The sequence below is a fragment of the Rosa rugosa genome, chromosome 5 (genome assembly GCF_958449725.1).
Source record: "Rosa rugosa chromosome 5, drRosRugo1.1, whole genome shotgun sequence".
Lineage (NCBI taxonomy): Eukaryota > Viridiplantae > Streptophyta > Magnoliopsida > Rosales > Rosaceae > Rosa > Rosa rugosa.
The window spans coordinates 43,897,421-43,921,542 of record NC_084824.1 but is presented as its reverse complement, the minus strand read 5'-3'; the positions used below and the strand labels follow the sequence as shown (position 1 = coordinate 43,921,542).

Sequence of the window (24,122 nt, the reverse complement as noted above, 5' to 3'; positions counted from 1 at the left end):
CTTGAGGTCGCTTCGTATTCCACGAAGGCCTCCGCTTGATAGAATATGAATATTTGGTGTAAGATTTTTAATAATAAGAGCTTCATAGATAAGCACTACCAAATTTGGTATTTGAACATCACTTCATTCTTTTCTTCATCAAACTACCTATTTCCGTTATTTTTATTTTACATTTTACACCTCTCATTCTATCCCCCTCCATCACATGACTATCATATGAAATTTGATCAAATCCATGTTCAAAGATCTTTAGTATTAAATAACTTTAATGAAGATTAGAGATTTCAACAAGCTGTAATAAAAGCTTAAACTCTAACCATTTAAATTTAAAACGCAACATAAAAATGAAATATCTCTTATGATGTACTAACTTGTATTGGAAAAATAACTGCAGCAAGTGGTTCAGTGGATGCACCGGGTCCCACCATGGGAACGTTCAAAATGTAGAACCCCCACATCCTGCGTTTGCCCACGTCCAGTTATTTACTGAAATATAAGCGTGGCCATGGGAGGGGCTACAATGCCCTGTTGGCTGTCCGAACCCTCAGCGGATTAATCTCTGAGCCTAGAAACCATGAGTTTGATAATTATATCTAAACCAATGTGTATTACCTACACTATATCCGATCAACTTATATGCCAAATAATATATGAAGAATATTTCATAAATAATACTCAAAGAACTAACAGTAATTCGACAAATAAATAAGAATACAAAATTGAATTGGAACAAAACTAATGAATTGGAAATCACTGAGTTGTTTGGATGATAGAGGCTTGGCTGGCTTGCATTAGCAATCTTGCACTTATGCACTAGTTCTTCAACTTCTATCTTGCAATATACAACTACCGATTGGACACATACTAGAACCCTAGCTAACTGGATGTTTCTCTTATGAAAAAAAAAAAGAAAAAAAGATGGAATTGTAGTGATTTTCATGTTGGCTTCTGGCCATACTTATATAAAGATCGTTTACGACTGTTTAAGTGCAATTGCAACTCCTTATTACCTGAAAACTCAAACTGTCAAAATGAAAAAATGTATTTCCATTTTTCCTCCAATGCTCATCTTTTGACGAATTAATATATTTATTTATATATCAATACTGTCCAAGAGGTGAGCTTCTACGAAAGCGCTCACTCTTCTAGCAAACTTCCATTTACTATGTGTTATAAGTTTGCACTAATAAACATATGTGACTTGGATTATATTTGCGATTGATTCTCAGAAGTTCTAAAGATATAAAGGAACAACATGGTACAAACAATATGTGGTTCACGATTTTGATTGTAGAGGAACAATTAAACGTCCATTATTTCAGCACAAACACCTGTTTGTGTTCCTTCCTCCAACTCCAAATACAAACACAATAAATTTGCCAAAAAAGAACCATCACAAACGGCTACCGTCATACTGCCAACCAAGCCGGAGATCCGGGACGGAGGAGAGAACAAATGTGGTGCCTTTTTTTTTTCTTTCATTTTGTTATAAGGGAGGATCATCATATTTTACAAATAGGAGAGGTCTGAAATAGAACCCATATTAGAACAACCCCTCTTTACAAAATGCCAGAAAGAGATACTCAAACCACAAGTCTTTTGAAAGCTATAAATCAAATGCATTGAGCCCAATTACGTAGCAGCCAAAGCCCAAATCTTTCATGCTATTGATGAAAAAATAATAAGTTCAGCTAGCTTGCCAACAGACAAGTGGTCTTTTTTTCTTTTTTTTTTGACAAATGAGTGGTCTTGAATTACAAGAATGCAATTGCATCCCAGGAAAAAGTCCAAAAGTGCGGTCTGGCGTTCAAATACTAATGCACAGCTTTGTTTCAGATTTGGGTTGACCAACTCAAACAAACTCACAGAAGGTTAGAGAACAAGAGATTAAAAAAAAAAAATGACTACGGCTAGAAGTGTGTGACCGTGAGAGCAATCAAATCTCTGACCAAAAATGCTGAAATGATAAGCATGATCAAGTTGTATCCAGAAAAGAGATCTCTAACCCCCAATTCATTAAATATATATACAATGTTCAGTTTGCACCCAAGATAGTACTGAAGAACCCAGCAGAATCTACAAAAAGGTGTCCTGTAGCAGGTAAGTCATATAATAGTCCATCAGACTAACAACCTAACACCAAATGCGGTTTAACTTTGAAATCAGAATTGAATAATTTTAGTCTAACAGTAAACAACTGAAACAATGCCCGAGTTAGTGATGAGTTAGAGCTTCACATGTACCTAACCTGATGAATTGTGTTAGACAGATTCGGCCCCGTAATTTCCATCATGGTTGCCATTTTCTTTACTCAGTTTAGATTTTGGTAATGTAGAGACTTGTCGTGGGGATGTTCTGCTTGATTGCTGCCTCAAATTTAGGTAAGTGTAAATGGACATTCCGGCAATTGCTGTGAAGGCCCCACAAATACTGGTCTTGCCTGGATTGGAACTAAACAGGTAGTAGTTTCCAAGAAGAATGACACATGTTTTGAATTGACCAAGAACAACATGTGTAACAGCAGATGTAGCCCTGTCATTTAACAGAAAGATAAAAAATGAGGATGAGAACCAAAACAACCAGCTAAAACAAAATTTAGTGTGCATAGCTAGTGTGCATAGCTCAGAAAGTAAAATAAATAGTGATGAATGAAAATATAATTGTCCCTAATATACACTATACAAAATGCAGGAAATGAATCCATTATCTGATCTTACAAGACTATAGTTGAAGTACTTATCATGAGAAAGGGAGTTTCTATTATTTATCATAATGGTCATCTGTAAAACTTGGCCTGGTGTCTTTTTGGTCAGTTGTCTACGGTCTACCTGCAGGTAATTCTAGATATTGGGGCAATATGTTGCTCAGTCTAGCAAGTGTTGTTCAATCCTCCCACATAGTCGTAAGTTATTGGTTATGGCCTACCATGGATACAACTAACCTCCTTCAGTCATTGCCTCCTATCAGCTATAGTCTAGAATTGTTAATGACGTTCTGAGTCCACAGCTATAATGTTGCTAACGAGATTCTATCTTGGCTTGTTTGAGAGCCATTACGTGCCAGGTGAACAAAAATTCAAGTGAAAAGAAATTGATCCATGATGTAATGAATCACTAACGCAATGCGGATGATAATACACAATGAAACAGTAAATTATTTGACAACGCGATTAGTGCAAATGATAAAAGCTATGCAAGAATAAAACGAAATACCCACTAGTTATCAAGAACTCTTCACTATTACATATTTACATTTGAAAAACTGTTATTGTTCTGGAAGATTTTCTGCGATAAATAGGTTGTAAGAAAATGTAGAATTAAGTGTCCAAGTAAAATGCAATGGTGAAGATACACCTCAAAACAATTTAGATTTCTCTCATCAATTCGGAAGGTAACCAATTCTCATATCCAGTAGAAGATTTGCCAGTAATTATCTATCTCTCCAACAAAGAAGTAAAGACACAGATAGAGGTTAAATGGATGTGAAAGGCAGGAACTGTTGAATTGAAGAGCTAGACACTTTATACATAGACATTATGTATCCTTAAAAATAGACCATTGTCCTAGCCATTATATATAGACATCATGTATCCTTAAAAACAGACCTGTTTCCTAGCCATAATATGATATATGGAAACTTCAGATGGAAAGTAGATAAAATGCTTCAAAGAACCTCAGCGATCCATATAGTCCATATCTAATCTAACAGCTAAGCTAAAAGATCATTACTAACGCTGAATCTATGACATATGTAAGTTCAATTATAATATTGTACCCCATAGACAACTTTGTTCATTTTTTACAACTGAAACTTCACATGTTTGGCTACTTGGGTATAACATAAACCAGACACCAGCGAGGCAAAGATTTTTATAATTCGAAACAGAACCGCGCAGGTCATTATGTAGTGGCCACAGAGAAGAAACAGATATTATATGGGGACCTATATAGAACATACATACCCAAGAGCTAGAGCACCAGACCACTGAAGTAAGAAGCCGAGAATAGCTGACATGAGAATTGCCGAGGTGTTATTAAAACTCCAATTAAAGGAGAGAGCACCAGGTGGATCCAACCAGGGTATCAGTGCGACCAGAAAAAATAAAGTAACTGGTGTTGTCTTCCACATTAACCTGTTCAATGAGTTGCATTTTGGTTAAGAAGCAAATGGAGATTCTTTCATGTAGATGTCAAAATAAAGGACATTCCAATAAAAATTCAAGAATTACAAATGCAGCATAACTTACGCCAACGCTGTCCAGTTCTCCTGCTGTTGCAGACTAGACCAAAGAATCTTGTTAATTGCACTAGGTATTATCCATGCTAATGCTATACAAGCACCAAAGAGATGGAATTGCAGATCCGTTACAGTAGCCACAGCAACACCAAAAGATACTACTGCAAGTGTTAGGACCTGAAAGATTTCATATTATGGAGTTAGGACAGAAATGAGAACTTGTTACATTTTGCTTGGCTGTAACAATGATTGAAAAATAAAGTAATAAATGTTGGAGCAGAATTCGGAAAGAAAGAGGTTAATCAATTCAAGGTACCCAGACTGATACAAGCATCCTAAATACAAAAGTATCATAGACCAAAAGAATAGTAACAGCAGTTCAAGAGATGTAAACCAGAAAAGTAGCATGGCAGCACTTCAGAGAGAGAAAGAAGGCAGGATTAGGTGATTCATTTGGATATGTAAAATGTCCAGGATGTCTCCACATATTTGAAGTAAAATTTTAATATTGTACACATGGCTGAAATGGTGCCGGACGCATAAAACTCATGGTGGACAAATCAACTCCAAAATATTCTATTGATGTCTCTATATATATTATAAAAATTTTATGTTTTATTTATGATTGGTATGCAGTCACCAATGCCAGGTTTTACAATTAAATACAATTTTCCATATAGCAGCTTATTTTTTCCCTGTTGTAATATATATTTGCCCGAATAAATTTGTTGGTACAATGCAGACCACAGGGAATATAAGGTTCACATACTCCTGATTTCTTCGTCCATCAAAAGAAGATGAAAATAATGAGGATAGCGAAAACAATATAGTATCCGCTTTTCCCCAAACACGCAAAGCTATACATCAATCACCTTTGTTTTCTTTTTTGTGACGAGTAAAACCAGACATGGATCATCCCAAATTTTTTGGTCTGCTACAGTTTACTTGCATAATTGATACTCAAGACACCCAAGAGAAAACTGTTACCTTGGAAAAAGACACTCTCTTATTGTAGAGTAAAAATTCTGCGAGAACAATGGATGGGGTAACCGCAATCTTAGACATCTGATAAAAACCCACACTGAAGAAAGAGATATTAAATTCAATGTTCAAAAACTATATTAATTAGGAAAAAAGTTATGAAATATCTCACCTATTGTACTTTAAGCTAACATTAGCAAGGCCGGTGGATAGAGCCATAACAAAGCCAAGAGTAAATAACGTAGATAAGCGAGCCGATTTTGAGGGAGATGCAGGGAGGATAGACAGAGATTTCAGAATGGCCATCAACAACCAGCTTACAACGTAGTGGATAAAAGTGAGAAATATAGGAAACTGGAACCCAACAACTTTGAGCACCTGAAGAAAACAAAGGAAGTTACCAACTGAACTGCTGTAACTTTAAGATCCAATCAGGCAATTTACAGATCGATTCAACATGGTAGAAAATTTAGCATACGAACCAATTTGTTCATGAAAATTATACCAACAGCAACTATAAAATTGAATGTAAGAGCAGTTGCAGGGCCACATAGTTGTTGCTGTTGACGCTTTGCACCTTCAGGTGAGCGAAACACATTGAATAGAGAAGACCGCAAGTCTTCGAGAGCTTTTCCTGAGTTAATGAACAATAAAGTTGGACGAGAAGAATTATATCATTGTCTAACATAATACAGATCCATGACTACTGTCATACTCTGAATGGTTTGCTTATTGTATGATTAATTTTGCTTTCAAACAATCACTTAAATCACAGACAGTGAGGAACCAAGAGTAGTCTAACCTCTAAAGTCAAAACACAAAACAAGAGTAGTCTAACCTCTTTTTAGGAAGAAGCATTCAACTCATAAAGAACATATACAATATCAAGGTGGAGAATCACACTCGGAACCACGTCATAAGCAATCACACCTTATAACATACTCAAGGTTCGGGATTTTCATGAACAAAAGCAAATCTTCTTACAAGAAAAGATTCATAACATGCCATGAGCGCCTTTAGTTCCATTTTACTTGAGTAAGTACTAAAACTCCAATTGAAATATAAAGCAACTCCTTTTCTTTGCAAATGCAGTATATGAAGCTTAGCAATAAAACAGGAATTTGCACACATATTTCCGACTAAGCACAAAAGAAATTCATTAACACGAAAAAAACAAATCGAGATGTTACAAGTTCAAATAAATTGCCGTAACAAATAAGGAGAATAATTATTTAATAAAAGGGAAGAAAAAGATTCATATCAATAGATTCTAATCAAAGTGGTTAACATTTTCAACAAAAATCTCATGCAAATGGGCCAATGTAGTCATAAGTAAACAGGTCTTAAAATCTACCACTAGAAAGCAAGCAGCAAAACTGACATGCAAGCTATTTGATTAAACCAACAAAAACTAAGAGCCCCAGAAACGCCGGCCACTACTGCCCAGAAAACAAGTAGAAGAAACTGAAATATTACAATACAGTAATTGCATCAGTCACCCAGATCAACCAAACTAAGAGACCCTTCATAGCTATGTCTAATCCAATAAAATCATGGAAAAAAAAAAATTAAGCCTTTAAATTAAACAAAAAATTCAAAAGAAAAAGAAAAATATTATTGGAATTAGGAGTAAGGAAACTAAAGATTACCTCTTTCACCAGCATCACTATCCTTGCGTTTGAGAATCTTCCTAACATCTTTCCTCCCTAAGAAATTTAACATTTTTGGGTTGGAGTTGCAAAAGCATAAACCTTTCGATCTCTAACACTGTCTGTGATTAAAAAGATGTAGTTTTCGGGTTCTGGGTCTCTCTCTCTTTCTCGAACGGCGTTATTAGAGTGAGAGTGGAGCAGCAAGTAGTAGTTGTGAGTTTGAGTTGAACTGAAATGACGAGGATATGAAGGGGAAATGGGGAAAGAGAGCATCCATTTAGGAGACAGAGAAGGAGAGACACGTGGGTTGACGAGAGCGGTGATGGCGCAAATTTGAAGTTGTTTGTCCCTGTGTCTGAGAAATAGAGAGAGAAACCATATATAAAGATCGAGGTCGAAGACATCATCACGCCTGCCCCAGGTACCGACAGACAGTTAGAACGGTGGTAAAACTCTTTTTCTTTTCCCTTGTTTTGACCACCCCACGAGAAAGCTTTTTTTTTTTTTTTTTTCTACTTTGGCCCCGTTTCGTTTCTAGGAATGTCAAAATAGGAAAATGATTTATTTTCCTTTCCAGACCGATATGAAATGAAATAGATCTTGGTATTTTCATGTGGGGTATTTGGAACATTATTAAAAATTAAATTATGAAATTTATTTTTCATTCCTATTGTAGTGTTTGGTAAGTCATAAGAATTAAATATAAAATTATAATTTTCAATAACACTATTTTACTAATTAAAGTACAAATATAACATTAACTTATAAGGAATGTTTGCGAGAGAAAATAAATTTTTTAGAGAGATAATTTATGTAATTTTGCATTTGACAGTGGGAATGGAATTAGAATACCACCTCTTACTAGGTAATTCAATTCAGACTTTATGAGGGAGTCGCAAATCTCATTTTTTATTTCCTCCAATCTCTAACCACAACCAAAGGACACCTCTACATGAAAAATGAAATTAATTCTCATTCCATACCATGATTTCTTGGCATACAAACAGGAAAAACAACAATGGGAATTTTTTTTTCCTTTTAGAATACAATTAATGGAAAAATAACAACAATAAAAAATAGATACAAAAGTCTGTCGGTGTACAAGCATCATAGTTAAAAATAGATAACGTACCCATAATCACATTTACTGCAGCTCAAGTCTCCTGCTTAATCATAGAAAACACTCCCTGCTTGAGCTCGGGGTTGCCCTGAGTGACTCCTACCTCTGCCTGCTCCACTAGACTGAGTTACCCCATTGTTAGAACTAGTACTATTGCACTCTATGCTCCCCAATAAGTAATCCACCACTATGACTCCATGGCCAGAGGGTTTACTACTAGTAGAGGATTCAGAAGTAGAACCACCTTTATCTCTTGGATGGACCTTGATTGGGACCACCCACCGTACCAAATGGACGGCGACTATCTACACGAGCATGTCCCTATTCCCTAAGAAAGACTCCTCTCTACCCTCATAGCTGCCTCAACAAGGGGTTTGAATTGAATATGGCCAATAATAGTCACTACTGTACGAATCTCCTATCTCAAATGTCAAATCTGCGGTATTTATCTTCCTCACTGCCATTGGCTATGTTTGGTAGGGCTGTTCTTTGAGAAAAAGCTGGCTTCTGCTTATTTCTGAGAATAAGTGGCTGAAAAGCAAAGCTGCTGAGTGTTTGGTAAACTGGCTTTTTTTAGGAGCTGTCAGTGGCAGAAGCAGTGGTAAAGTGTTTGGTAAATCAAACTGGCTTGTGCTTTTTGTTTGGGGAATGACCAAATTGGACATGAGAGATTATTTTGCCTTGATTATATACCAAACAATGTTGTTCAAATGCTTTTGTTATTAATTTTAATATTTATTATGTCCTTATTAATTTTTGTTAACTTTCAATTTTTATAAATCATGGTGACACTTTTGATTAATATTGGACAATTTTAAAAATAACTTATACAAAAATATTAGTAACATTAATAACAATTGGTGGATGGTTCACATCAAATGTTCACGTTATTACGCGCATTCATCAAACTTTGAGTAATGTTATTTCTGATTGTTTCCATTTCTTGTGCACCGTGACCATGATATTCTTCTTCTACATAATCATCCATTTCTATCTCACTACTTGACCCATAACCTTCTCTTTCTTCACTGCGGACAAAATGTCTATCACCATGTGCATGTCTCCGTATATAATTATGAAGTGTCATGGTGGCAATGACAATCTTCACTTGCTTATCAAATGAATAACCTTGCATGTCCCTTAAAATCTTCCACTTTTTTTTCCAAACTCCAAATGTGCGTTCTATAACGCTTCTAAGAGAAGAGTGTGCTTGGTTAAATACCTCTTTTTCATTTCTTGGTTCTTGCCTACGGTATTGTTGAAAATGTTGTCGCGGACCTTTGTAAGGTCCCAAAAACCCATTCATTTGAGGGTATCCGGAATCTACAACATAATATTTTCCTGTAAAATAAAGAAATGTCAAATTTGAACAAAACTTCATTCAAAGGATCATAAAATTTGATTAGTACCAACAACTATAAATAAATATAGTTACCTGGTGGAGGTTTAGGAAACTTCATTTCAGGATCTCGAAGTACCGATAGAAACACTCTTGTATCATGAGCAGACCCTTCCCATCCCGCGCATACATAGATAAATTGCATATCGAAATTACATGCTACCATAACATTTTGTGTAGGTATTCCTTTTCTACCAATGTACGGTATTTGTTTTTCAGGAGGTATAGAAGCGGGAATATGCACTCCGTCGATAGCCCCAATGCAATCCTGTAAATGATGATGTTATTAGTCAATTAATATAAGTAACTAAATTGTGAAATAATTTACTAGTAACGCATGACAAATACCTTAAAATGAGGCATGTATCTGTTATCCCTCATTATCTCCGGTGCAACACCATTAAATTCATTCTCCGAAGGCTTGAGTATAAGTTTACCTAATTCACACAAATGATCTAGTGCTTGTCCGAAATATCTACAAACGGTTTCACTAGAATGTTGAAATCGTTCTGCTACTGACCTAATTCCACATCCCTGTCCTAGGCACCACAATAGCATTCCCATAACTTCAATATGACTTGTTCTGTTTGAACCCAACACCCCAAATTGAACTTCCAAATCACTACATAAACGATAAAATACTTCCTTTTGCATTCTAAAGGCGTTGTAACACCAAATGTCATTCCCTTGTAGCACTTCCATTATCCACTTATTACCTGTTTGAGAAGATACCATGCAAGGAGTTTTATGAACATAGTTCATGTAATAATGTTGAATGAGCAGAGCATTAAATTGTACACTTCGTAAGAATATCTCCTCCTCCACTTCATCTACTCCCGAATTGTTCATATTTCAATCCAAAACCTGCAAATTTAAATGACTGATTTTATAAATATGATAAATATAAACTAAATCATTAACAAGCAGTAATGAACAAAATGAGGCCAAAATCCATTCTCAAACCCACCAATGAATATCCACATGATGAAAAACATGTAATCAAATTCAATTCTCATAATCAAACCCACCAATGAATATGGCTGGGCTGAAAAACATGTAATCAAATTCAATTCTCATAATTAAAAACATGCCGAAACAAACAACAAACATAAAACTTCAAATATAACATAAGCTTAACCAAAGACAAGATAAGCTTATTTTTGGTTCATCTCAAATTTCAGCCACTCCAACCTCACGTTAGGATCTTCCATAGTGAAATACATCTCCCTCTTCTCTCCACTTAAAAACAGTCGAGTGGCAAAAAACCACAAACTATTACCCTGCTCGATACCAGGCAATGAGGTGACATCCTTCATCACGTCCTTAATACTCGTGCCTCCACCTTCTACACTTTTATGGACCATGGAAGTTGCTGTGCTCCTACTCTCAATTGCCTCACACATTCGATTAATTTGTTTAGCCAAATGAGCAGCACCTCCCACCTTTTCTCTTTTTGGTACTACTCCTTTACCTTTCTCAGCTCTCTCATTTCTTTTTCTTTTAGGCAGAGTGGGGGCCAACTCATCATTGTCCTCAGAGTCACCACTACCTTCAAGGTTCACCTCATTGTTACCTTGTTGTGGACTTCTAGGGATAGGTAGTGTAGAAGATGGTGAATATGCATGCTTCCCACTGGCTGAAATACCCATGAACATCTTATCCAACTTGTCTTCAAAATCGGGTGCAATTCCCTTTTTCTTTAACTTTCCATATTCCTTGTTTTTCTGAACAAAATAAATAAATAAATAAATCATACGATGTTCTATGTATCTCAAATGAAGTAAAATTGTTAACCAAAATAATTAAATTGATTTACATACCTCAATCTTGAGGCGCCACCACTCATCGGATGCATCTATAGTTTGACGCCTGTGATCCCACCCAAGACCGGTCTCTTTTCCCTTCAAATCTTTCCATAATTTCCAATGATCTTTGAGGGAATCCCATTTATTTTTCAGTTGTTTTCTAGTATATTCTTTGCCCGTTTCTTTAGAAAAATTATTGATTATATTCACCCATCCCTCCGGATTAAAATGAGTATGTGGACGATTATTGTTATCCACCTCCTTGATACATATGTCACAAAAGACATCTACTAAACCATCATTCCAAACAGCCATCTAGCACAGATAAAAACGCCAAAAATTTACAGCCCAAGCTTTAGTACCAACCCCAATGCATAATCAATGATTAAGAAACACTTGCATACAGCTAGCACCTCAAAACACAATCAAAATTCAAAAGTAAATAAAGTCTCAATGTACACAGAAAAACAAAACCCAAAATGTTTATACTTGATGTAACCTTCTAGAATCTGGCATCAAATTCATTACACCAAATTAGAATTTTAGTCCATTAAAGCATTTCTGAGGATTGTAGTCTATTATCGGAACTAATCATATAGTGGAAATTCAAGTATGATGATGTTAGTATGACTTGTTCTGGTTGCCTGCTATTCTGGTTAAGTGGTTATAACCAACAATTATAACAAGAACTACGACAATAACAAGAACTACAAAAATAACAACAATTATAACAACAATTATAACAACAATTAGAACGAAGCAGAACTACGAATTTAACAAGAAGTACGAAAATAACAACCAATTATAACAACAATTAGAACGAAGCAGAGGGAGAGAGACTGACTTGCTTGATTCGAAAATTGCTTGATTGAGGCTTCAATTTCAGATGCAAGTGAGGCCGAGATGCGTTCTGTGATTGGATGGGTTCTGTGAGAGGGAGATCGAACAGAGGGAGAACGAGCAGAGGAGATCGAGCAGAGATCGAGCAGAGGAGATCGAGCGGAGATCGAGCAGAGGAGATCGAGCGGAGATCGAGCGGAGATACTTTTGAGATCGAGCGGAGATCGAGCAGACTGATAGAGGGGAGATCGAGCGGAGATCGAGCGGAGATAGAGCGGAGATCGAGCGGAGGGAGATGGGAGTGGGAGAGAGAGCTGAGGGAGATGGGAGATGGGAGATGGGAGTGGGAGAGAGAGCTGAGGGAGATGGGAGATGGGATCGAGAGACTGGTAGAGGGTGGGTGGCAGATGGCTGTAATTGTTTCAGCCAACGGAGGATACAAAACGGGATTTTGAAAAATTCATTAATGAACAGTATTACCGCTACAGTGCCCCGACCGAGCTTCTGGCTTTTAAAAGCTGGGGGGAGCCAGCTTCTGCTTTTAGACAGAAGCTGGGGCAGCTTTTTTAAAAGCCTGAAAATAAGCTGAGTTACCAAACGCATGATGCTCTTGTGCTTATAAGCAGGGGAGCAAAAAAGCCCCCCCAAACATAGCCATTGTTGATTTGTTGTGGGTTTAATTGGTTAAATGTTTAATTGATTATTTGATTTCAATACTTATCAAGTCGTTCAAGTGGGTACTAGGTTTAATTAAAGTATAACTGTATAAGGCAGCAATTGTAGGGCTGGCATTTTCAGCCGAGTCAAACCAGCCAGCCGTGTTCGAGCCGAGCCAAAGCATTCGGTAGCCGACATTTTCGGTAGCCGAACTATTGGTACGGTATTACCGAACCGAGATACAGCTGACGGTACGGTATTGGTATTGATTTTTAGAAAAATACGGTATACTGTACCGAACCGTATATAATATATATTATTTATTTATTTATATATTTTTTATATCTATTGATCTGAACCGTTGATTATTAATAGTTTTATTGCATATTAAATTATAACCGTTGGATTAAACTAAAACTTTCCAAACCCTAAGGGTGGATTCAGAAAGATCATTCAGTCCCTCACAGCCTCACTCTCGAGTCTCTCTCAGACTCAAACCCTCTCCACCTCTCGTTGACTCGATCTCTCCTTCGAAGCCCAAACTATCCAAGAATCAAACACATAAAGTGTTAATCTGTTCATTCAAATCGTGTCTACTGTCGGTGAGTCTTCATTCAATTTTTGTTAATTTTTGTTTTAATTTTAGTTAGAAGCTCTTGGATTCATTCAATTCATGTTCTAAGTTGAGTGATTTCTAATGTTTTTGACTTTTTGCTGTTTTGCATCTTGCTTGTTGATGTTGAATCTCAAGTGGATTCGATCTCTGTTGCCACTAATCTCAAGTGAAATCGAATCGGTCTCTTTCAAGTGGATCGATCTCTATTGCTGTGAGTTCTGAACCCATTACTTTATTTTTTTGTCTGAATCGATCTCTGCAGGGTCTCTCAATTATGTAATGTTCTAGGTTTTCACGTTTTGGTGATTAACTAATTCTGGGCTTTGCTTTTTGTTTGGGTCTTTGCTTTTGGATATCAGGTCCCGATTGGCATTGCTTTTAGAGATTTGGAAAGCTAATAATTATTATAGAGGTGAGGTTCAGTCTGTGACTTTGTAACTTTGTTTCATAATTGATTGTTTCTGTCATTATAGAGATTGAATGTTGATATACTGATATAGAGCTCTTATTTTTGTTTGAATGTTTGATTAGGTTGTATTTTTGTGGTCCAGTTTTAATGTAATGTTTGATTAGGTTGTAATGTAATGTTATGTGGTATAGTTATGTGGTCTAGTTTTAATTTGTAATGTTTCGTACTATTAATCAGACATTTTCAAACTTAACAATTCATGCTTCCATCATCATTGATCGAAGGTTAGTCAAACTAAGGAAACTTCCTTAGTTTTGGTTCTTTTTATCTTTGCATCTTGTTGATGTGAATTGACTGAATTGAGGGAATTCTGACATTCTGTAATCAGAAATCATCAATTAACAGTACCACTTCTGTTCAAACTGATGTCTAGCACTCTAGCAGCCTACAGGTGCTTGTAAGGTATGTAGCTGTCTAATTCCATCTCTAACTAGCTTGTTTTAATTATTGTATGTTTGTGAAGTTAAAATAGTTGTTTGACACTTTGACTTGCTTCAAACCTAATCGAGATTATAACTTATAAGTGATGCAGTCTTCTCTTAAGTGTTATTAGATTTTTGGTTCATTGCTGAGCTTCATTGACACCAAATTTCATGTGTTTGGCAGCATTGCAGTTTGGCAGATTGCAGATTTTTGGTTCAACTGCTACTGTCTATTTGATGTTTTGTTTAATTCTCTTGTTTCTTCACATGAACTTTCAATTTAGTTATTCAGATTATTGTACATTTTTATAAACTTTTTCAGTGAAGTGATTTTATGAACTATGAATTGGAATTTCTGAATTTGTATAAAGTATGAAGTATGAACAATTAAGTGATGAAATGATGCAATGAAGTTGATGTATCATGAATGAGAGTTATATACTTATTTTTCTGATTTTTTTCATTTACTTATTGGTCTGGGTTTTTTAAAATTACAGATGGGTCACATTGGAATTTTGGCCCAATCATAAACTCGATTGGAGGCCCAACCAACCGATACCAACCAAGTCTCTCGGTATACCGATAAGTTGGTATACCGACTTAGGTGGCCGGTAGTGGTTCTCCATTTTATGTACCAAACTAGGTCGGTACGGTACATGGTTTTGGGCCTGCGGCTCTGGTACCGAACCGAGCCCAGCCCTAAGCAATTGTTCATTTGTTGTGCAGCTGTGCTAATCAACTTTGTGTCTTTGTACTTCAAACAGGAGGCTTCTTTCTGTTTGTTTGTCTAATTGTGAATGGCACTATGATTCTATGAATTGGAACTACGAACTGGAACTGTGGAACACAAAGGGATTAAGTGATATATATATATATATATATATAAATTTTTGTTTAAGAAATCCAAGCCCGTCCAAGGTTTCAATCCTGGATCCGCCCCTGCTCACTGGTGACTGACAATGAAGCATATCTAGACAAGTTAATAAACCTCCTCTTATCATACCTTGTTTCAAACCCAAAAATTATGTCATTTTTACATTGCGATAAGATTGATAGAACTGGTTGTAAAATGCCTTCTTATAGTCTGCCTAAGGAGTCGAAAATAGGTGAACAAGTAATTAAAAGCGGAGGAGCCGCGGTGGCTCATGGCGGCAGCAAGCGAACAACCGCCACAACTCAAATTTGGATGAAATCTTGCAAAATTATAGTCAATAGAAAGTCTGGAAGAAGTAGAACAACTTTATACCTTAGAGTTTTGTCAGATTATTCACCGTTTGGCCAGAAAAAGTAGAAAAATGGCAAGAACCCTAATGTGTTTTTTTTTTTTAACTAAACTTTTGATAACTTAAAATTTCCTACACTAAAATAAATTTTTTTTAAGCTCACAGATTCATGTCATTGTGAAATAAAATTAGTAAATTAAACTTAGTGACAAAGAGTAGAATTGTCTAAACAAAACAAAATTTTAGTTCGAGATATTATCCCCTCTTCTATTATTCAGTTATTGTATTTTCATCAGTGTATGTATATGATCTCAAGACGATCTGCCATTTAATGTTATTTAAAAAAAAAAAAACAATTCTTTAGAGGAGAGCATTCATTACGAGCAAAAACCAGATGGAGTTTTCGAAAAAATTGAAAAAGGTAAGGTAAAAATCAAGGTGGTAAGTAGAGGATGTTTTGGGGCATCTCCCTCACTGATAGTTATCTTCATAGCTAGTTTTTGAGTTATGCTCCAGTAAGGTAAACTAAATTTCAAGTTAAATTAATTTGAATGTTGGGATAACAATTGAATTCTGACCTAGCTGCTCTGCCGCTAGGGTTACTTTCTAGGGATTAGAAAGCAAATCAATCCATAATGGATCTAGATGTTCTCAGCTGGAATTGCCGAGGAATCTGCAATGATGCTACGACTAGGGCTTTGAAGGATCTGATCACTCAAAATCGTCCCCAGATCATGTTTCTTTGTGAGACGAAGATAAGCAGGAGGGAGGATTTTGATAAACTGCATCGAGCCCTAGGGTTTGCAAATGCCAAAGGTCTTTAGTGAGGGTATGTCCGGTGGTCTGGGGCTTTTCTGGAGTGACGAAGTCAATCTGCAAATGAAGACAACTTCAGCCCATCATATGGATACGGTGGTGATAGGGGACGTTGGTCTACCATCGTGGCAGTTGACGGGCTTTTATGGCAATACGAGGACTGGAGAAAAGGACAGATCCTGGCAGCTGCTCAGAGATCTTTCGGATTTAGACTCTTTACCTTGGACAATCATTAGGGACTTCAATGAGATACTAAACAATGGAGAAATGATTGATGGTTCGGTTAGGGCAGAGAGACAGATGAGAGGTTTTATGAAGGTGCTAGGGTACGGAGATCTGTTGGACCTAGGGTTTCATGGGGCAATGGCAACTTGGTGGAACTCGGAAACTCAGCTAAGGTTGGATGGGGCGGTTTGTACGCCTGCATGGTTTGATCTTTTTGGTTATTCAAAACTATTGTATCTGCAGTCATCGGATTCTGATCATGTTCCTATCCTTTTGAGGGCAAGTACGATCCCTATTGCGTCTAGAACTAAGTTCCTTCGCTTCAAGTTTGAGGCGTTCTGGGTGCAGCATCCTGAGTATGCTGGAGTGGTGTCAGAGGCTTAGAAGACGGATATCGCTGGCACACCTATGTTCTGTGTGACAAAGAAGATTGCTCACACCCATAGATAGTTGGATAAGTGGCAAAAGCAAGTATTTAGAAGTAGGCAACTCCAGATGTTGGGGATACGGACTAGGTTGGAGGAGCTTTTGGATGTGTCCATTTCCGAGGTTGTGCAGCAAGAGAAAAAGGAGCTGATGGGTAGACTGCATACTTTGTTGTACCAAGAAGAATCTTTTTGGAGGTAGAGGTTCAAAGTTACATGGCTTAAGGAAGGGGATCGAGACACTGGATTCTTTCATCGGAAGGCTCAGAATAGAAGAATGAAGAATAGGCTGCAAGGGCTTTTTGACGAGAATGGTCAGTGGACGAAGGATGATGATGGGGTTGAACATCATATTTCTCTAATATGTTCCAGGCTTCAAAGGTGGATTTTGAGGCGGTGAATAAGACATTGGCAGCAATCCAACCTAGTGTTAGTCAAGAGATGAATAATCAGCTTTGTGCACCATATACAGTGGATGAGGTGCGATATGCATTGTTCCAAATGTATCCAATGAAGTCTCTGGGACCGAATGGTATGCCCCTTTTGTTTTTCCAACATTATTGAGATAGCAAAAGGGCAGATGTTTTGAAGCAGTCAATAGTTTTCTCCAAACATGATAGTTACTACGTCAGATTACTTTACGCACATATGCCTTGTTCCAAAGGTTAGTGCTCCGGAGAATATGTCTAAGTTGAGGTTGATTGCTTTGTGTATGCTATTTATAAGATTTGTTCAAAAGTAATTGCAAACAGATTGAAAAGTATCATGCCCTCCGTGATCTCACCTTTTCAGAGCGCCTTTGTTTCTGGAAGGCCCATCACTGATAACATTCTTGTAGCAAATGAGATTACTCATTTTGTGCATAACAAAAGGGAGGGTAGTGATGGATATATATGGCACTAAAGTTGGATCTAAGTAAAGCTTATGACCAAACGGAGTAGATATTCCTGAAGATGGTCATGGTCAGGTTTTGTTTTGATCACAGGTGGATTGACACAGTCATGCAGTGTGTATCGTCAGTCCGGTATTCTTTCTTGATTAGAGGCAAACCTAGGGGTTATGTTTGTCCAAGTCGTGGTTTACATCAAGGTGATCCTCTTTCACCTTATTTATTTCTCATTGGAGCTGAGGGTTTTTCTGCATTACTACAACAGAAGCAAGCTCTAGGTTTATTGCCAGGAATTGAGGTTTGTGACAATGCTCCCTCAATAAACCATATGTTATTTGCTGATGACAGCATGATTTATGCACATGCCACTTTGGAAAATTGTTTTGAGATACAAGATGTGATTGAGACCTATAGTAGGGCTTCTGGACAACTTGTCAATTTTGATAAGAGTTCAGTGGCTTTCAGTAAGAATGTTTCGGAAGGTTTGAAAGAAGAGGTTTCCTCATACTTGGGAGTTCAAGTGGTGGAAGTGCATGAAAAATACCTAGGTTTGCCTACTTACGTAGGGCGCAAGAAAACAGATACGTTTGAGTATATTAAGGAGAAATTGGCAAAGAAATTGAGTGCATGGCAAGGAAAATTGCTTAGTGGGGCAGGGAATGATATTCTCATCTGGGTAGTGGCTTCTGCATTACCTACATATGCTATGAGAGTTTTTCAATTGACAAAGAACTTCTGTGATGATATGGAATAAATGTGTGCTAGGTTTTGATGGGGAAGTACACTTGATAAGAGGAAGATTCATTGGAAGACTTGGAATGCTTTGTGTAATCCAAATGAGGCAGGAGGTTTGTGGTTTCAGAGTCTATCAAATTTTAATAATGCCATGCTAGCAAAGAAGGCATGGCGTGTGGTCTGTAACCCGTCTTCTCTAGTGGCTCCGTTGTACAAGGCTAAGTACTTTCCTGACGGCTCTTTTTGGAATGTTGCTTCTCATGCTTCCGATCTCCTTATTCTTGGAGAAGTATTTTCTCTACTAGAGATTTGCTAAAAGATGGCTGCTGTTGGCAAGTTGGGGATGGAAAAGATATTGAGATTTTTTCGGCTAATTGGATTCAGGCAGTACCTGCAGGGAAGCCTACTTTTATAACTTCAGCGCAAAGTGAGGTGTGTATGGTGGAAGACTTGATGTTGGCCACGGGTGCTTGGGATGAGGCAAAGATATATCGTTTGTTTCCATTGACCACGGGTGCATGGGGGAGGCAGAGATGATAACTAGTATACCTCTTAGTAGAAGAGTGGAGTGTGATAGATTGATTTGGATGTTAACAAAGGATGGTAAGTTTTCTGTTAAGTCTGCTTATCGTGCTTCTTTCTTTAATTAATCTAGCTACAGTCCTTTATTATCTTCGGAAGGGAAGTGTATTATGGAAGAAGATGTGGAGAGTAATTGTTCCAAATAAGGCCAATATTCATTTCTGGAGGGTGTGCTTGGACATTTTACCTTCTTTTGTTAAGCTTAAGTCGAGGAGGGTGCAACTAGATTCTACCTTGTGTGTGTTGTGTGAGCTACACGATGAGTCTACTCTACATATTAGTAGAGACTGTCCTTTTACTCAATCGGTGTTGAAGTCCAATGCAATCTTAAGACAGGTTTGTTATAATCCTCATAATGTAGGTGTTGGACTACTGCAATGGTTAATGCTTGTGCTGCAGAATTGTCTTTAACCAATTTTGGTGAGTTGGTCTTTCTTCTTTTTGGGATTTGGAAAGAGAGGAATGGGCGGACTTGGAATCATAAGAAGAGCTGTTTGGCTCCAGTTTTGCTTGAGCTGGTCAACAGTCTCTTTTCTTACGCGGGCGTGCCAGCACCGTTCGGGTGCGATCGTCGGGGGTGTCCCTTGACTTGACTTCTTTCGAGCGACTGTAGACGAGGAGAGCACCAACCTCGTCGCGGGATTCTTCTGTGCCTCGTGGTGAGGACTTTGTCTTGTATCACCAAGTCGATACTCAACGTTGTAGGTCGAGCAGAGCGAAATCACCGGGAAGTAGGGAGAACTTGCTAAAGCGTGACTTTAGCTTGGCTGGTTTGCAAGGGTGTTACCCTTGCTTAGCTGGTTCCATAACCGTTGTGGTCGTGGTACTACAGTCGGCTCCCGAGGAGACTAGGATCGAAGCACATTGACAGAGGGTTTGGTGGCACTGACAGTCGGCTCTTGAGAAGACTAGGACTGGATTGTGATCATCGGTAAGAGAAGGAGAGGAGTTGCTCTTAGAGAGGGGTTGCTCTAGAGAGGCTTGGATAATCTTAGAGATTGTTGTTGAATTGTGTTCTTTCTTGTTACTTGTTGTAGCCTCTATATATAGGCTACCAAGCCATAGTGGTTGGCTGCTCCAATTTTTCTGCAGCTATATCTCCACCAAGAACTCAAAATGGGCCTTCGATTTCTTCATATCAAATGATCCACAATAAGTGTAGATCATTGTGGCAAATTTTCAGAGCTTTCTTCCATGTGGTTGGGCCGGAAATGCTGCTGGCCTCCTTACAGGTCCAGTTTTCCAGTTTTGCTTCTGCAGAAAATTAGACTGATTGTTTGAAGGCTTTCCACTCATAAATAGCTCTGGAACTATTCATAAGAAATGATCCTTGGGATGTCTAGAATTAATCTGGAAAGTTTTAGCTCATTTGGATTTCATTTGGTTAGTCTTCCGCCCCTCCTTTCTTGTTTAGCTCGGTTTCTCCTAGCCGAAGTAGGAAAATATGCTAAAGTTGACTTTTCATTTCCATGCTTCCATCATTTCATTTTCTTGCAGCTCGCAATCTTCCATAGTAGGCTTTATTTACCCTCTAAATAATATATTTCGAACTTGTCGACAATATATAGTTTGAGCCACTGACTTTGGCTCAATTTCTCCAAGACACGCCTTGTCAGGCCAAAATGCTCATTTTGGGTCCAAACAAGAGCGATGCGCGGGATGTGGTTATTAGCAATATGGCCAGACTACAGGAATTTCGTTTCCATAATCTGAAATAAGGGAGTAATACAATTCGAAGAACCATGGAGGTGAAGTGGTAAGCTCCTCCAGTGGGCTTTCTGAAAATTGATGGAGCGTTTAATCATGTTACTCGTAAGGGTGGAGTAGGTTTTGTGATCAGAGACGATCAGGGGGTGATGTTGGCTGGAAGAGCCTGTTCTCTAAGAGGCTTGTTGTCACCGGAGCATGGGGAGGTCTTGGCATGCAAGAAAGCCATGGAGCTTGTCGTGTACCATTTCTTTTCTCGTATAATTTTGGAGATAGATGCTTCAGCTGTCCAAATGCAGTTGACTGCTACAGTGGGTAGCAACACTACGGTTCTGGGACGGATTTATGATGATCTGATCTTGCTACTGGGTTCAGAGAATTTTGTGAAAGTGACCCATGTTGGTAGATTGGGGAATAATGTAGCACACCAGTTAGCAGCACATGCTTGCTCTTTGCAGCAGGACTGCTTTTAGTTTTCTGCACCTTCTTTCCTTCTAGCTGCAGTTGCAGCGGAACTTTGTAGTATGTAAGCTTTTCCATTTTAATAAAGGGCTGACTTTTACTCGCAAACAAATTTGAATGTTGGAAAATTTGAGTTCTAGTTAAATTCTCTTTCTTCTCTAACTAGAGAGTTTAGAAAAAAATTAATTTAACTTTTTTTTTTTTTTTTTTTAAATATTCCATTAGGGTAGAATTTTATCTTAAAATTAGCTAAATTTTAAATTTATTTTGAAATAAGTAGTCCGTTGGACATGCCTAAAGTTTGGGGGTGTAGGGTAAACCCAAATGGGATATACGCATGATCCAACAATGTGTGATCACCTATAATGAACAGTAAAAAAGCTACTTATGACTTACACACCGTTAGATCATGTGTGTATGATATACACGCATGTATAATAAAAGTTCCCAAACCCAAGTACTCAACTAAAATATTTTGCCCAGCACCATTTAATTTAGTTGCATAATAAGTCTGTTATTTGTAAGTGAGAGGTCGTGAGTCGAATAGACTAGTTGTTGTATTCAATTAAAAAAAAAAAAAATCTAAAATATTTGAGATAAAAATTAAAAATAAAATCATAATTTCTTTCTGAATACCCAAAGCAGCCCCAGGAAAACCCAACTATTCCCCATAACTCACCTTCACTGCTGCTCTTTCACCCTCCCAAACAAGTCCCAAAACCCCAGACCCGAATCCGATCCAGCCAAAATGCCGCCCAAATCCGAGTCGTTGCAGCCGGCCACCGCCACTACCCACTCCGACCATTCCTCCGGCTCCATCGACCCGATCGTCCACCTAATCCAGATCCTCCCCTACAGCTTCCTCCGACCTCCTCGCCTCCGCCTCAAGCTCCCAACCCTAACCCTCCCCTCTCCCATGACCGTCTATGCCCTCGTCCTCCTCACCTACTTCATGGTCGTCTCCGGCTTCGTCTACGACGTCATCGTCGAGCCTCCGGGCATCGGGTCCACCCAGGACCACGTAACCGGGTCGGTCCGCCCCGTCGTGTTCCTCCCGGGCCGGGTCAACGGCCAGTACATAATCGAAGGGCTCTCTTCGGGCTTCATGTTCGTGCTCGGTGGCGTGGGGATTGTGCTGATGGATTTGGCCTTGGATCGCAATCGGGCTAAGAGCGTCAAGGTCTCGTACGCCACTGCTGGGATCTCTTCTGTTGTTCTTGCCTATGTTATGAGTATGCTCTTTATTCGCATCAAGATCCCTGGTTATCTTCATTAGCTACATTTCGAATGTCATCTCAGTTTTATCTTAACAGTTTCTGGACCTTAATTGTGCTTCTGTTTTCGACTTGAATTATTTAGACTTGATAATGTTATATCGCTCCTGGGTTTGTCATTCAAATGAATGCTATGTATGTTGTGATATCTGATCCATGATCCTGCTGTTTGATTAACAGAAGTTGTGTTTATCTGAGATTCCGGGGCCTTCCTATTCTGAAACTTTTAGTTATAATATCATGGAGGAAATGGTATGACTTAACAATTGTGAACTAGGACACGACATACTTGTTGAATATGTGATTTATAATGATATTGGTGTGTTGCATTATGGTGGTGTTTGTTGCATTTTAGTTCTCAGGTACTCCACTTTTGAGTAGTGAGATGTACCTTCTAAGATTGCTGAAGGGGATAGTCTATAGGCCCGTGGCATATGAAAGGAGAGAAGTACATGAATGTTAGGATGGCATGTCATCCAGAATTGTGAATGAAATGCAGGAAGGATTGGTTAATGGTGTCATGTGCTAATTGTACAAAAAGGGAATGCTATCATGATTGGATTACACTGATTGAAGTATGACTGTGGGACTAGGTAACTTTCCAAATTATAGTTAGTAGTACAACAGGAGACTGTATTCTTTAGCCAAAATATTTTTGTTTACTAAACTGCTATATGAGTTTCCAATACCTCTGAATTACCCCTCAATTTGAATGTTAGCACTCCACCATCATGCCAATATCGATACCTCTTGCTAAATAATATGACTTGTAGATGTGTATGATGCTTGTAAGATTGCTAAGGGAACATAATGCACCTTTGGCATATGAAAAGGGATTGCAAACGTACCCATTGGGTCATTGGGCATCCACAACCATCAACCTCCTTCCCTCCTCTCTCTCTTCCTTTATATAAGGAAGGGAAAATGGGAGATTGAGGGTGATTGGCGGATAACTGCTAGTTATATTTGCTACTTCTCAAATTCTTGAATATTAGGATGAGTTATATAGTGCAGAACCCTTTGCTAATTGTTACGAGCACTTCAGCCAGCTGCAACTGCTTAACATCACTCTGTTCACCTATTGAAATTAGTTTCTGTTGTCCTAAAAACTTCTTACCTCTGTGCTATATGTTGTTTCCTTGCCCTGCGCTTTACGATATACAATGATGAATTGCATTTTTTTTTTTCATGAAAACTACTTAAGCTTTTAAAGCACAAAAGAAGAATGGTGCAGTTCATTGCCCAGTACAGGGTAATTATTTCTTTGAAAACAAATAAACAATTGCATGGAGAAACAGCCTTTTCAACTGTGTATTGCAGATGAGACTATGAGAGGGCTGTGCATTACTTGCTCATCCCATCTGTTATTACATCAAGCTGATGGATGAGACTTGAACAAATCCTAACCTGGATTAACATTTTTGAATCTGTTTTGTTTTGTTTTGGTTTTCTCTTTTTCCCCTCGGTTTGGAATCATAGAAAATTGCTGCGAAACCTATGTGATCTCTATCCTCTGGTCCACCCTCACTTCTATCCATGGTACTGAAAATCAATAAGAAACTTTCATGTTGAGATTTTAATGAAAGG

The 24,122-nt window shown here is 38.0% G+C and overlaps 5 protein-coding genes across 7 annotated transcripts; 2 read left to right on the top strand and 3 right to left on the bottom strand.

Annotated features, from left to right (window-relative positions):
* Positions 1-1,637: 1,637 nt before the first annotated feature.
* LOC133712461 (nucleotide-sugar uncharacterized transporter 1) lies at positions 1,638-7,278 on the bottom strand. Of its 3 annotated transcripts, XM_062138568.1 has the most exons (8): positions 6,867-7,275; positions 5,700-5,851; positions 5,390-5,595; positions 5,224-5,317; positions 4,247-4,413; positions 3,962-4,132; positions 2,249-2,532; positions 1,638-2,091 (listed from the first exon to the last, which is right to left on the bottom strand). In XM_062138568.1, exons 1-7 carry the CDS (start codon positions 6,937-6,939, stop codon positions 2,262-2,264), a joined length of 1,134 nt encoding a protein of 377 aa, XP_061994552.1. In that variant the 5' UTR covers positions 6,940-7,275; the 3' UTR covers positions 1,638-2,091; positions 2,249-2,261. The 3 variants fall into 3 exon arrangements, with proteins under 3 accessions (XP_061994552.1, XP_061994551.1, XP_061994553.1); XM_062138567.1 differs by having other exon boundaries at positions 1,638-2,532; positions 6,867-7,274; XM_062138569.1 differs by lacking the exon at positions 5,700-5,851 and having other exon boundaries at positions 1,638-2,532; positions 6,867-7,278.
* A 1,585-nt stretch (positions 7,279-8,863) lies between these two features.
* LOC133711714 (protein ALP1-like) lies at positions 8,864-10,237 on the bottom strand. Its single transcript, XM_062137817.1, has 3 exons — positions 9,737-10,237; positions 9,425-9,656; positions 8,864-9,330 (listed from the first exon to the last, which is right to left on the bottom strand). Exons 1-3 carry the CDS (start codon positions 10,235-10,237, stop codon positions 8,864-8,866), a joined length of 1,200 nt encoding a protein of 399 aa, XP_061993801.1.
* A 145-nt stretch (positions 10,238-10,382) lies between these two features.
* Positions 10,383-12,630, bottom strand: LOC133707763 (L10-interacting MYB domain-containing protein-like). Its single transcript, XM_062133253.1, has 3 exons — positions 12,038-12,630; positions 11,209-11,508; positions 10,383-11,112 (listed from the first exon to the last, which is right to left on the bottom strand). Exons 2-3 carry the CDS (start codon positions 11,506-11,508, stop codon positions 10,543-10,545), a joined length of 870 nt encoding a protein of 289 aa, XP_061989237.1. The 5' UTR covers positions 12,038-12,630; the 3' UTR covers positions 10,383-10,542.
* A 5,209-nt stretch (positions 12,631-17,839) lies between these two features.
* LOC133711713 (uncharacterized) lies at positions 17,840-18,529 on the top strand. The gene has a single exon (XM_062137816.1). It carries the CDS (start codon positions 17,840-17,842, stop codon positions 18,527-18,529), a length of 690 nt encoding a protein of 229 aa, XP_061993800.1.
* A 3,373-nt stretch (positions 18,530-21,902) lies between these two features.
* Positions 21,903-22,732, top strand: LOC133710318 (uncharacterized). The gene has a single exon (XM_062136361.1). The coding sequence runs from the start codon at positions 22,010-22,012 to the stop codon at positions 22,535-22,537; it is 528 nt and encodes a 175-aa protein (XP_061992345.1). The 5' UTR covers positions 21,903-22,009; the 3' UTR covers positions 22,538-22,732.
* The last annotated feature ends 1,390 nt before the right edge of the window (positions 22,733-24,122 follow it).

What these genes read in the sequence shown, in the direction of transcription:
- LOC133711714 (XM_062137817.1), bottom strand. Translation starts at nt 10,237, where the DNA reads ATGAACAATTCGGGAGTAGATGAAGTGGAGGAGGAGATATTCTTACGA. An exon ending in GATACATGCCTCATTTTAAG is followed by an intron (nt 9,657 to 9,736) that starts GTATTTGTCATG and finishes CATCATTTACAG; the next exon opens with GATTGCATTGGGGCTATCGA. An exon ending in GTTTCCTAAACCTCCACCAG is followed by an intron (nt 9,331 to 9,424) that starts GTAACTATATTT and finishes TTTATTTTACAG; the next exon opens with GAAAATATTATGTTGTAGAT.
- LOC133711713 (XM_062137816.1), top strand. Translation starts at nt 17,840, where the DNA reads ATGGTCATGGTCAGGTTTTGTTTTGATCACAGGTGGATTGACACAGTC.
- LOC133707763 (XM_062133253.1), bottom strand. Translation starts at nt 11,508, where the DNA reads ATGGCTGTTTGGAATGATGGTTTAGTAGATGTCTTTTGTGACATATGT. An exon ending in GGTGGCGCCTCAAGATTGAG is followed by an intron (nt 11,113 to 11,208) that starts GTATGTAAATCA and finishes TATTTTGTTCAG; the next exon opens with AAAAACAAGGAATATGGAAA.
- LOC133712461 (XM_062138568.1), bottom strand. Translation starts at nt 6,939, where the DNA reads ATGTTAAATTTCTTAGGGAGGAAAGATGTTAGGAAGATTCTCAAACGC. An exon ending in AGAGAGTGTCTTTTTCCAAG is followed by an intron (nt 4,414 to 5,223) that starts GTAACAGTTTTC and finishes GAAATCTTTCAG; the next exon opens with GTCCTAACACTTGCAGTAGT. An exon ending in GAGAACTGGACAGCGTTGGC is followed by an intron (nt 4,133 to 4,246) that starts GTAAGTTATGCT and finishes CTCATTGAACAG; the next exon opens with GTTAATGTGGAAGACAACAC.
- LOC133710318 (XM_062136361.1), top strand. Translation starts at nt 22,010, where the DNA reads ATGCCGCCCAAATCCGAGTCGTTGCAGCCGGCCACCGCCACTACCCAC.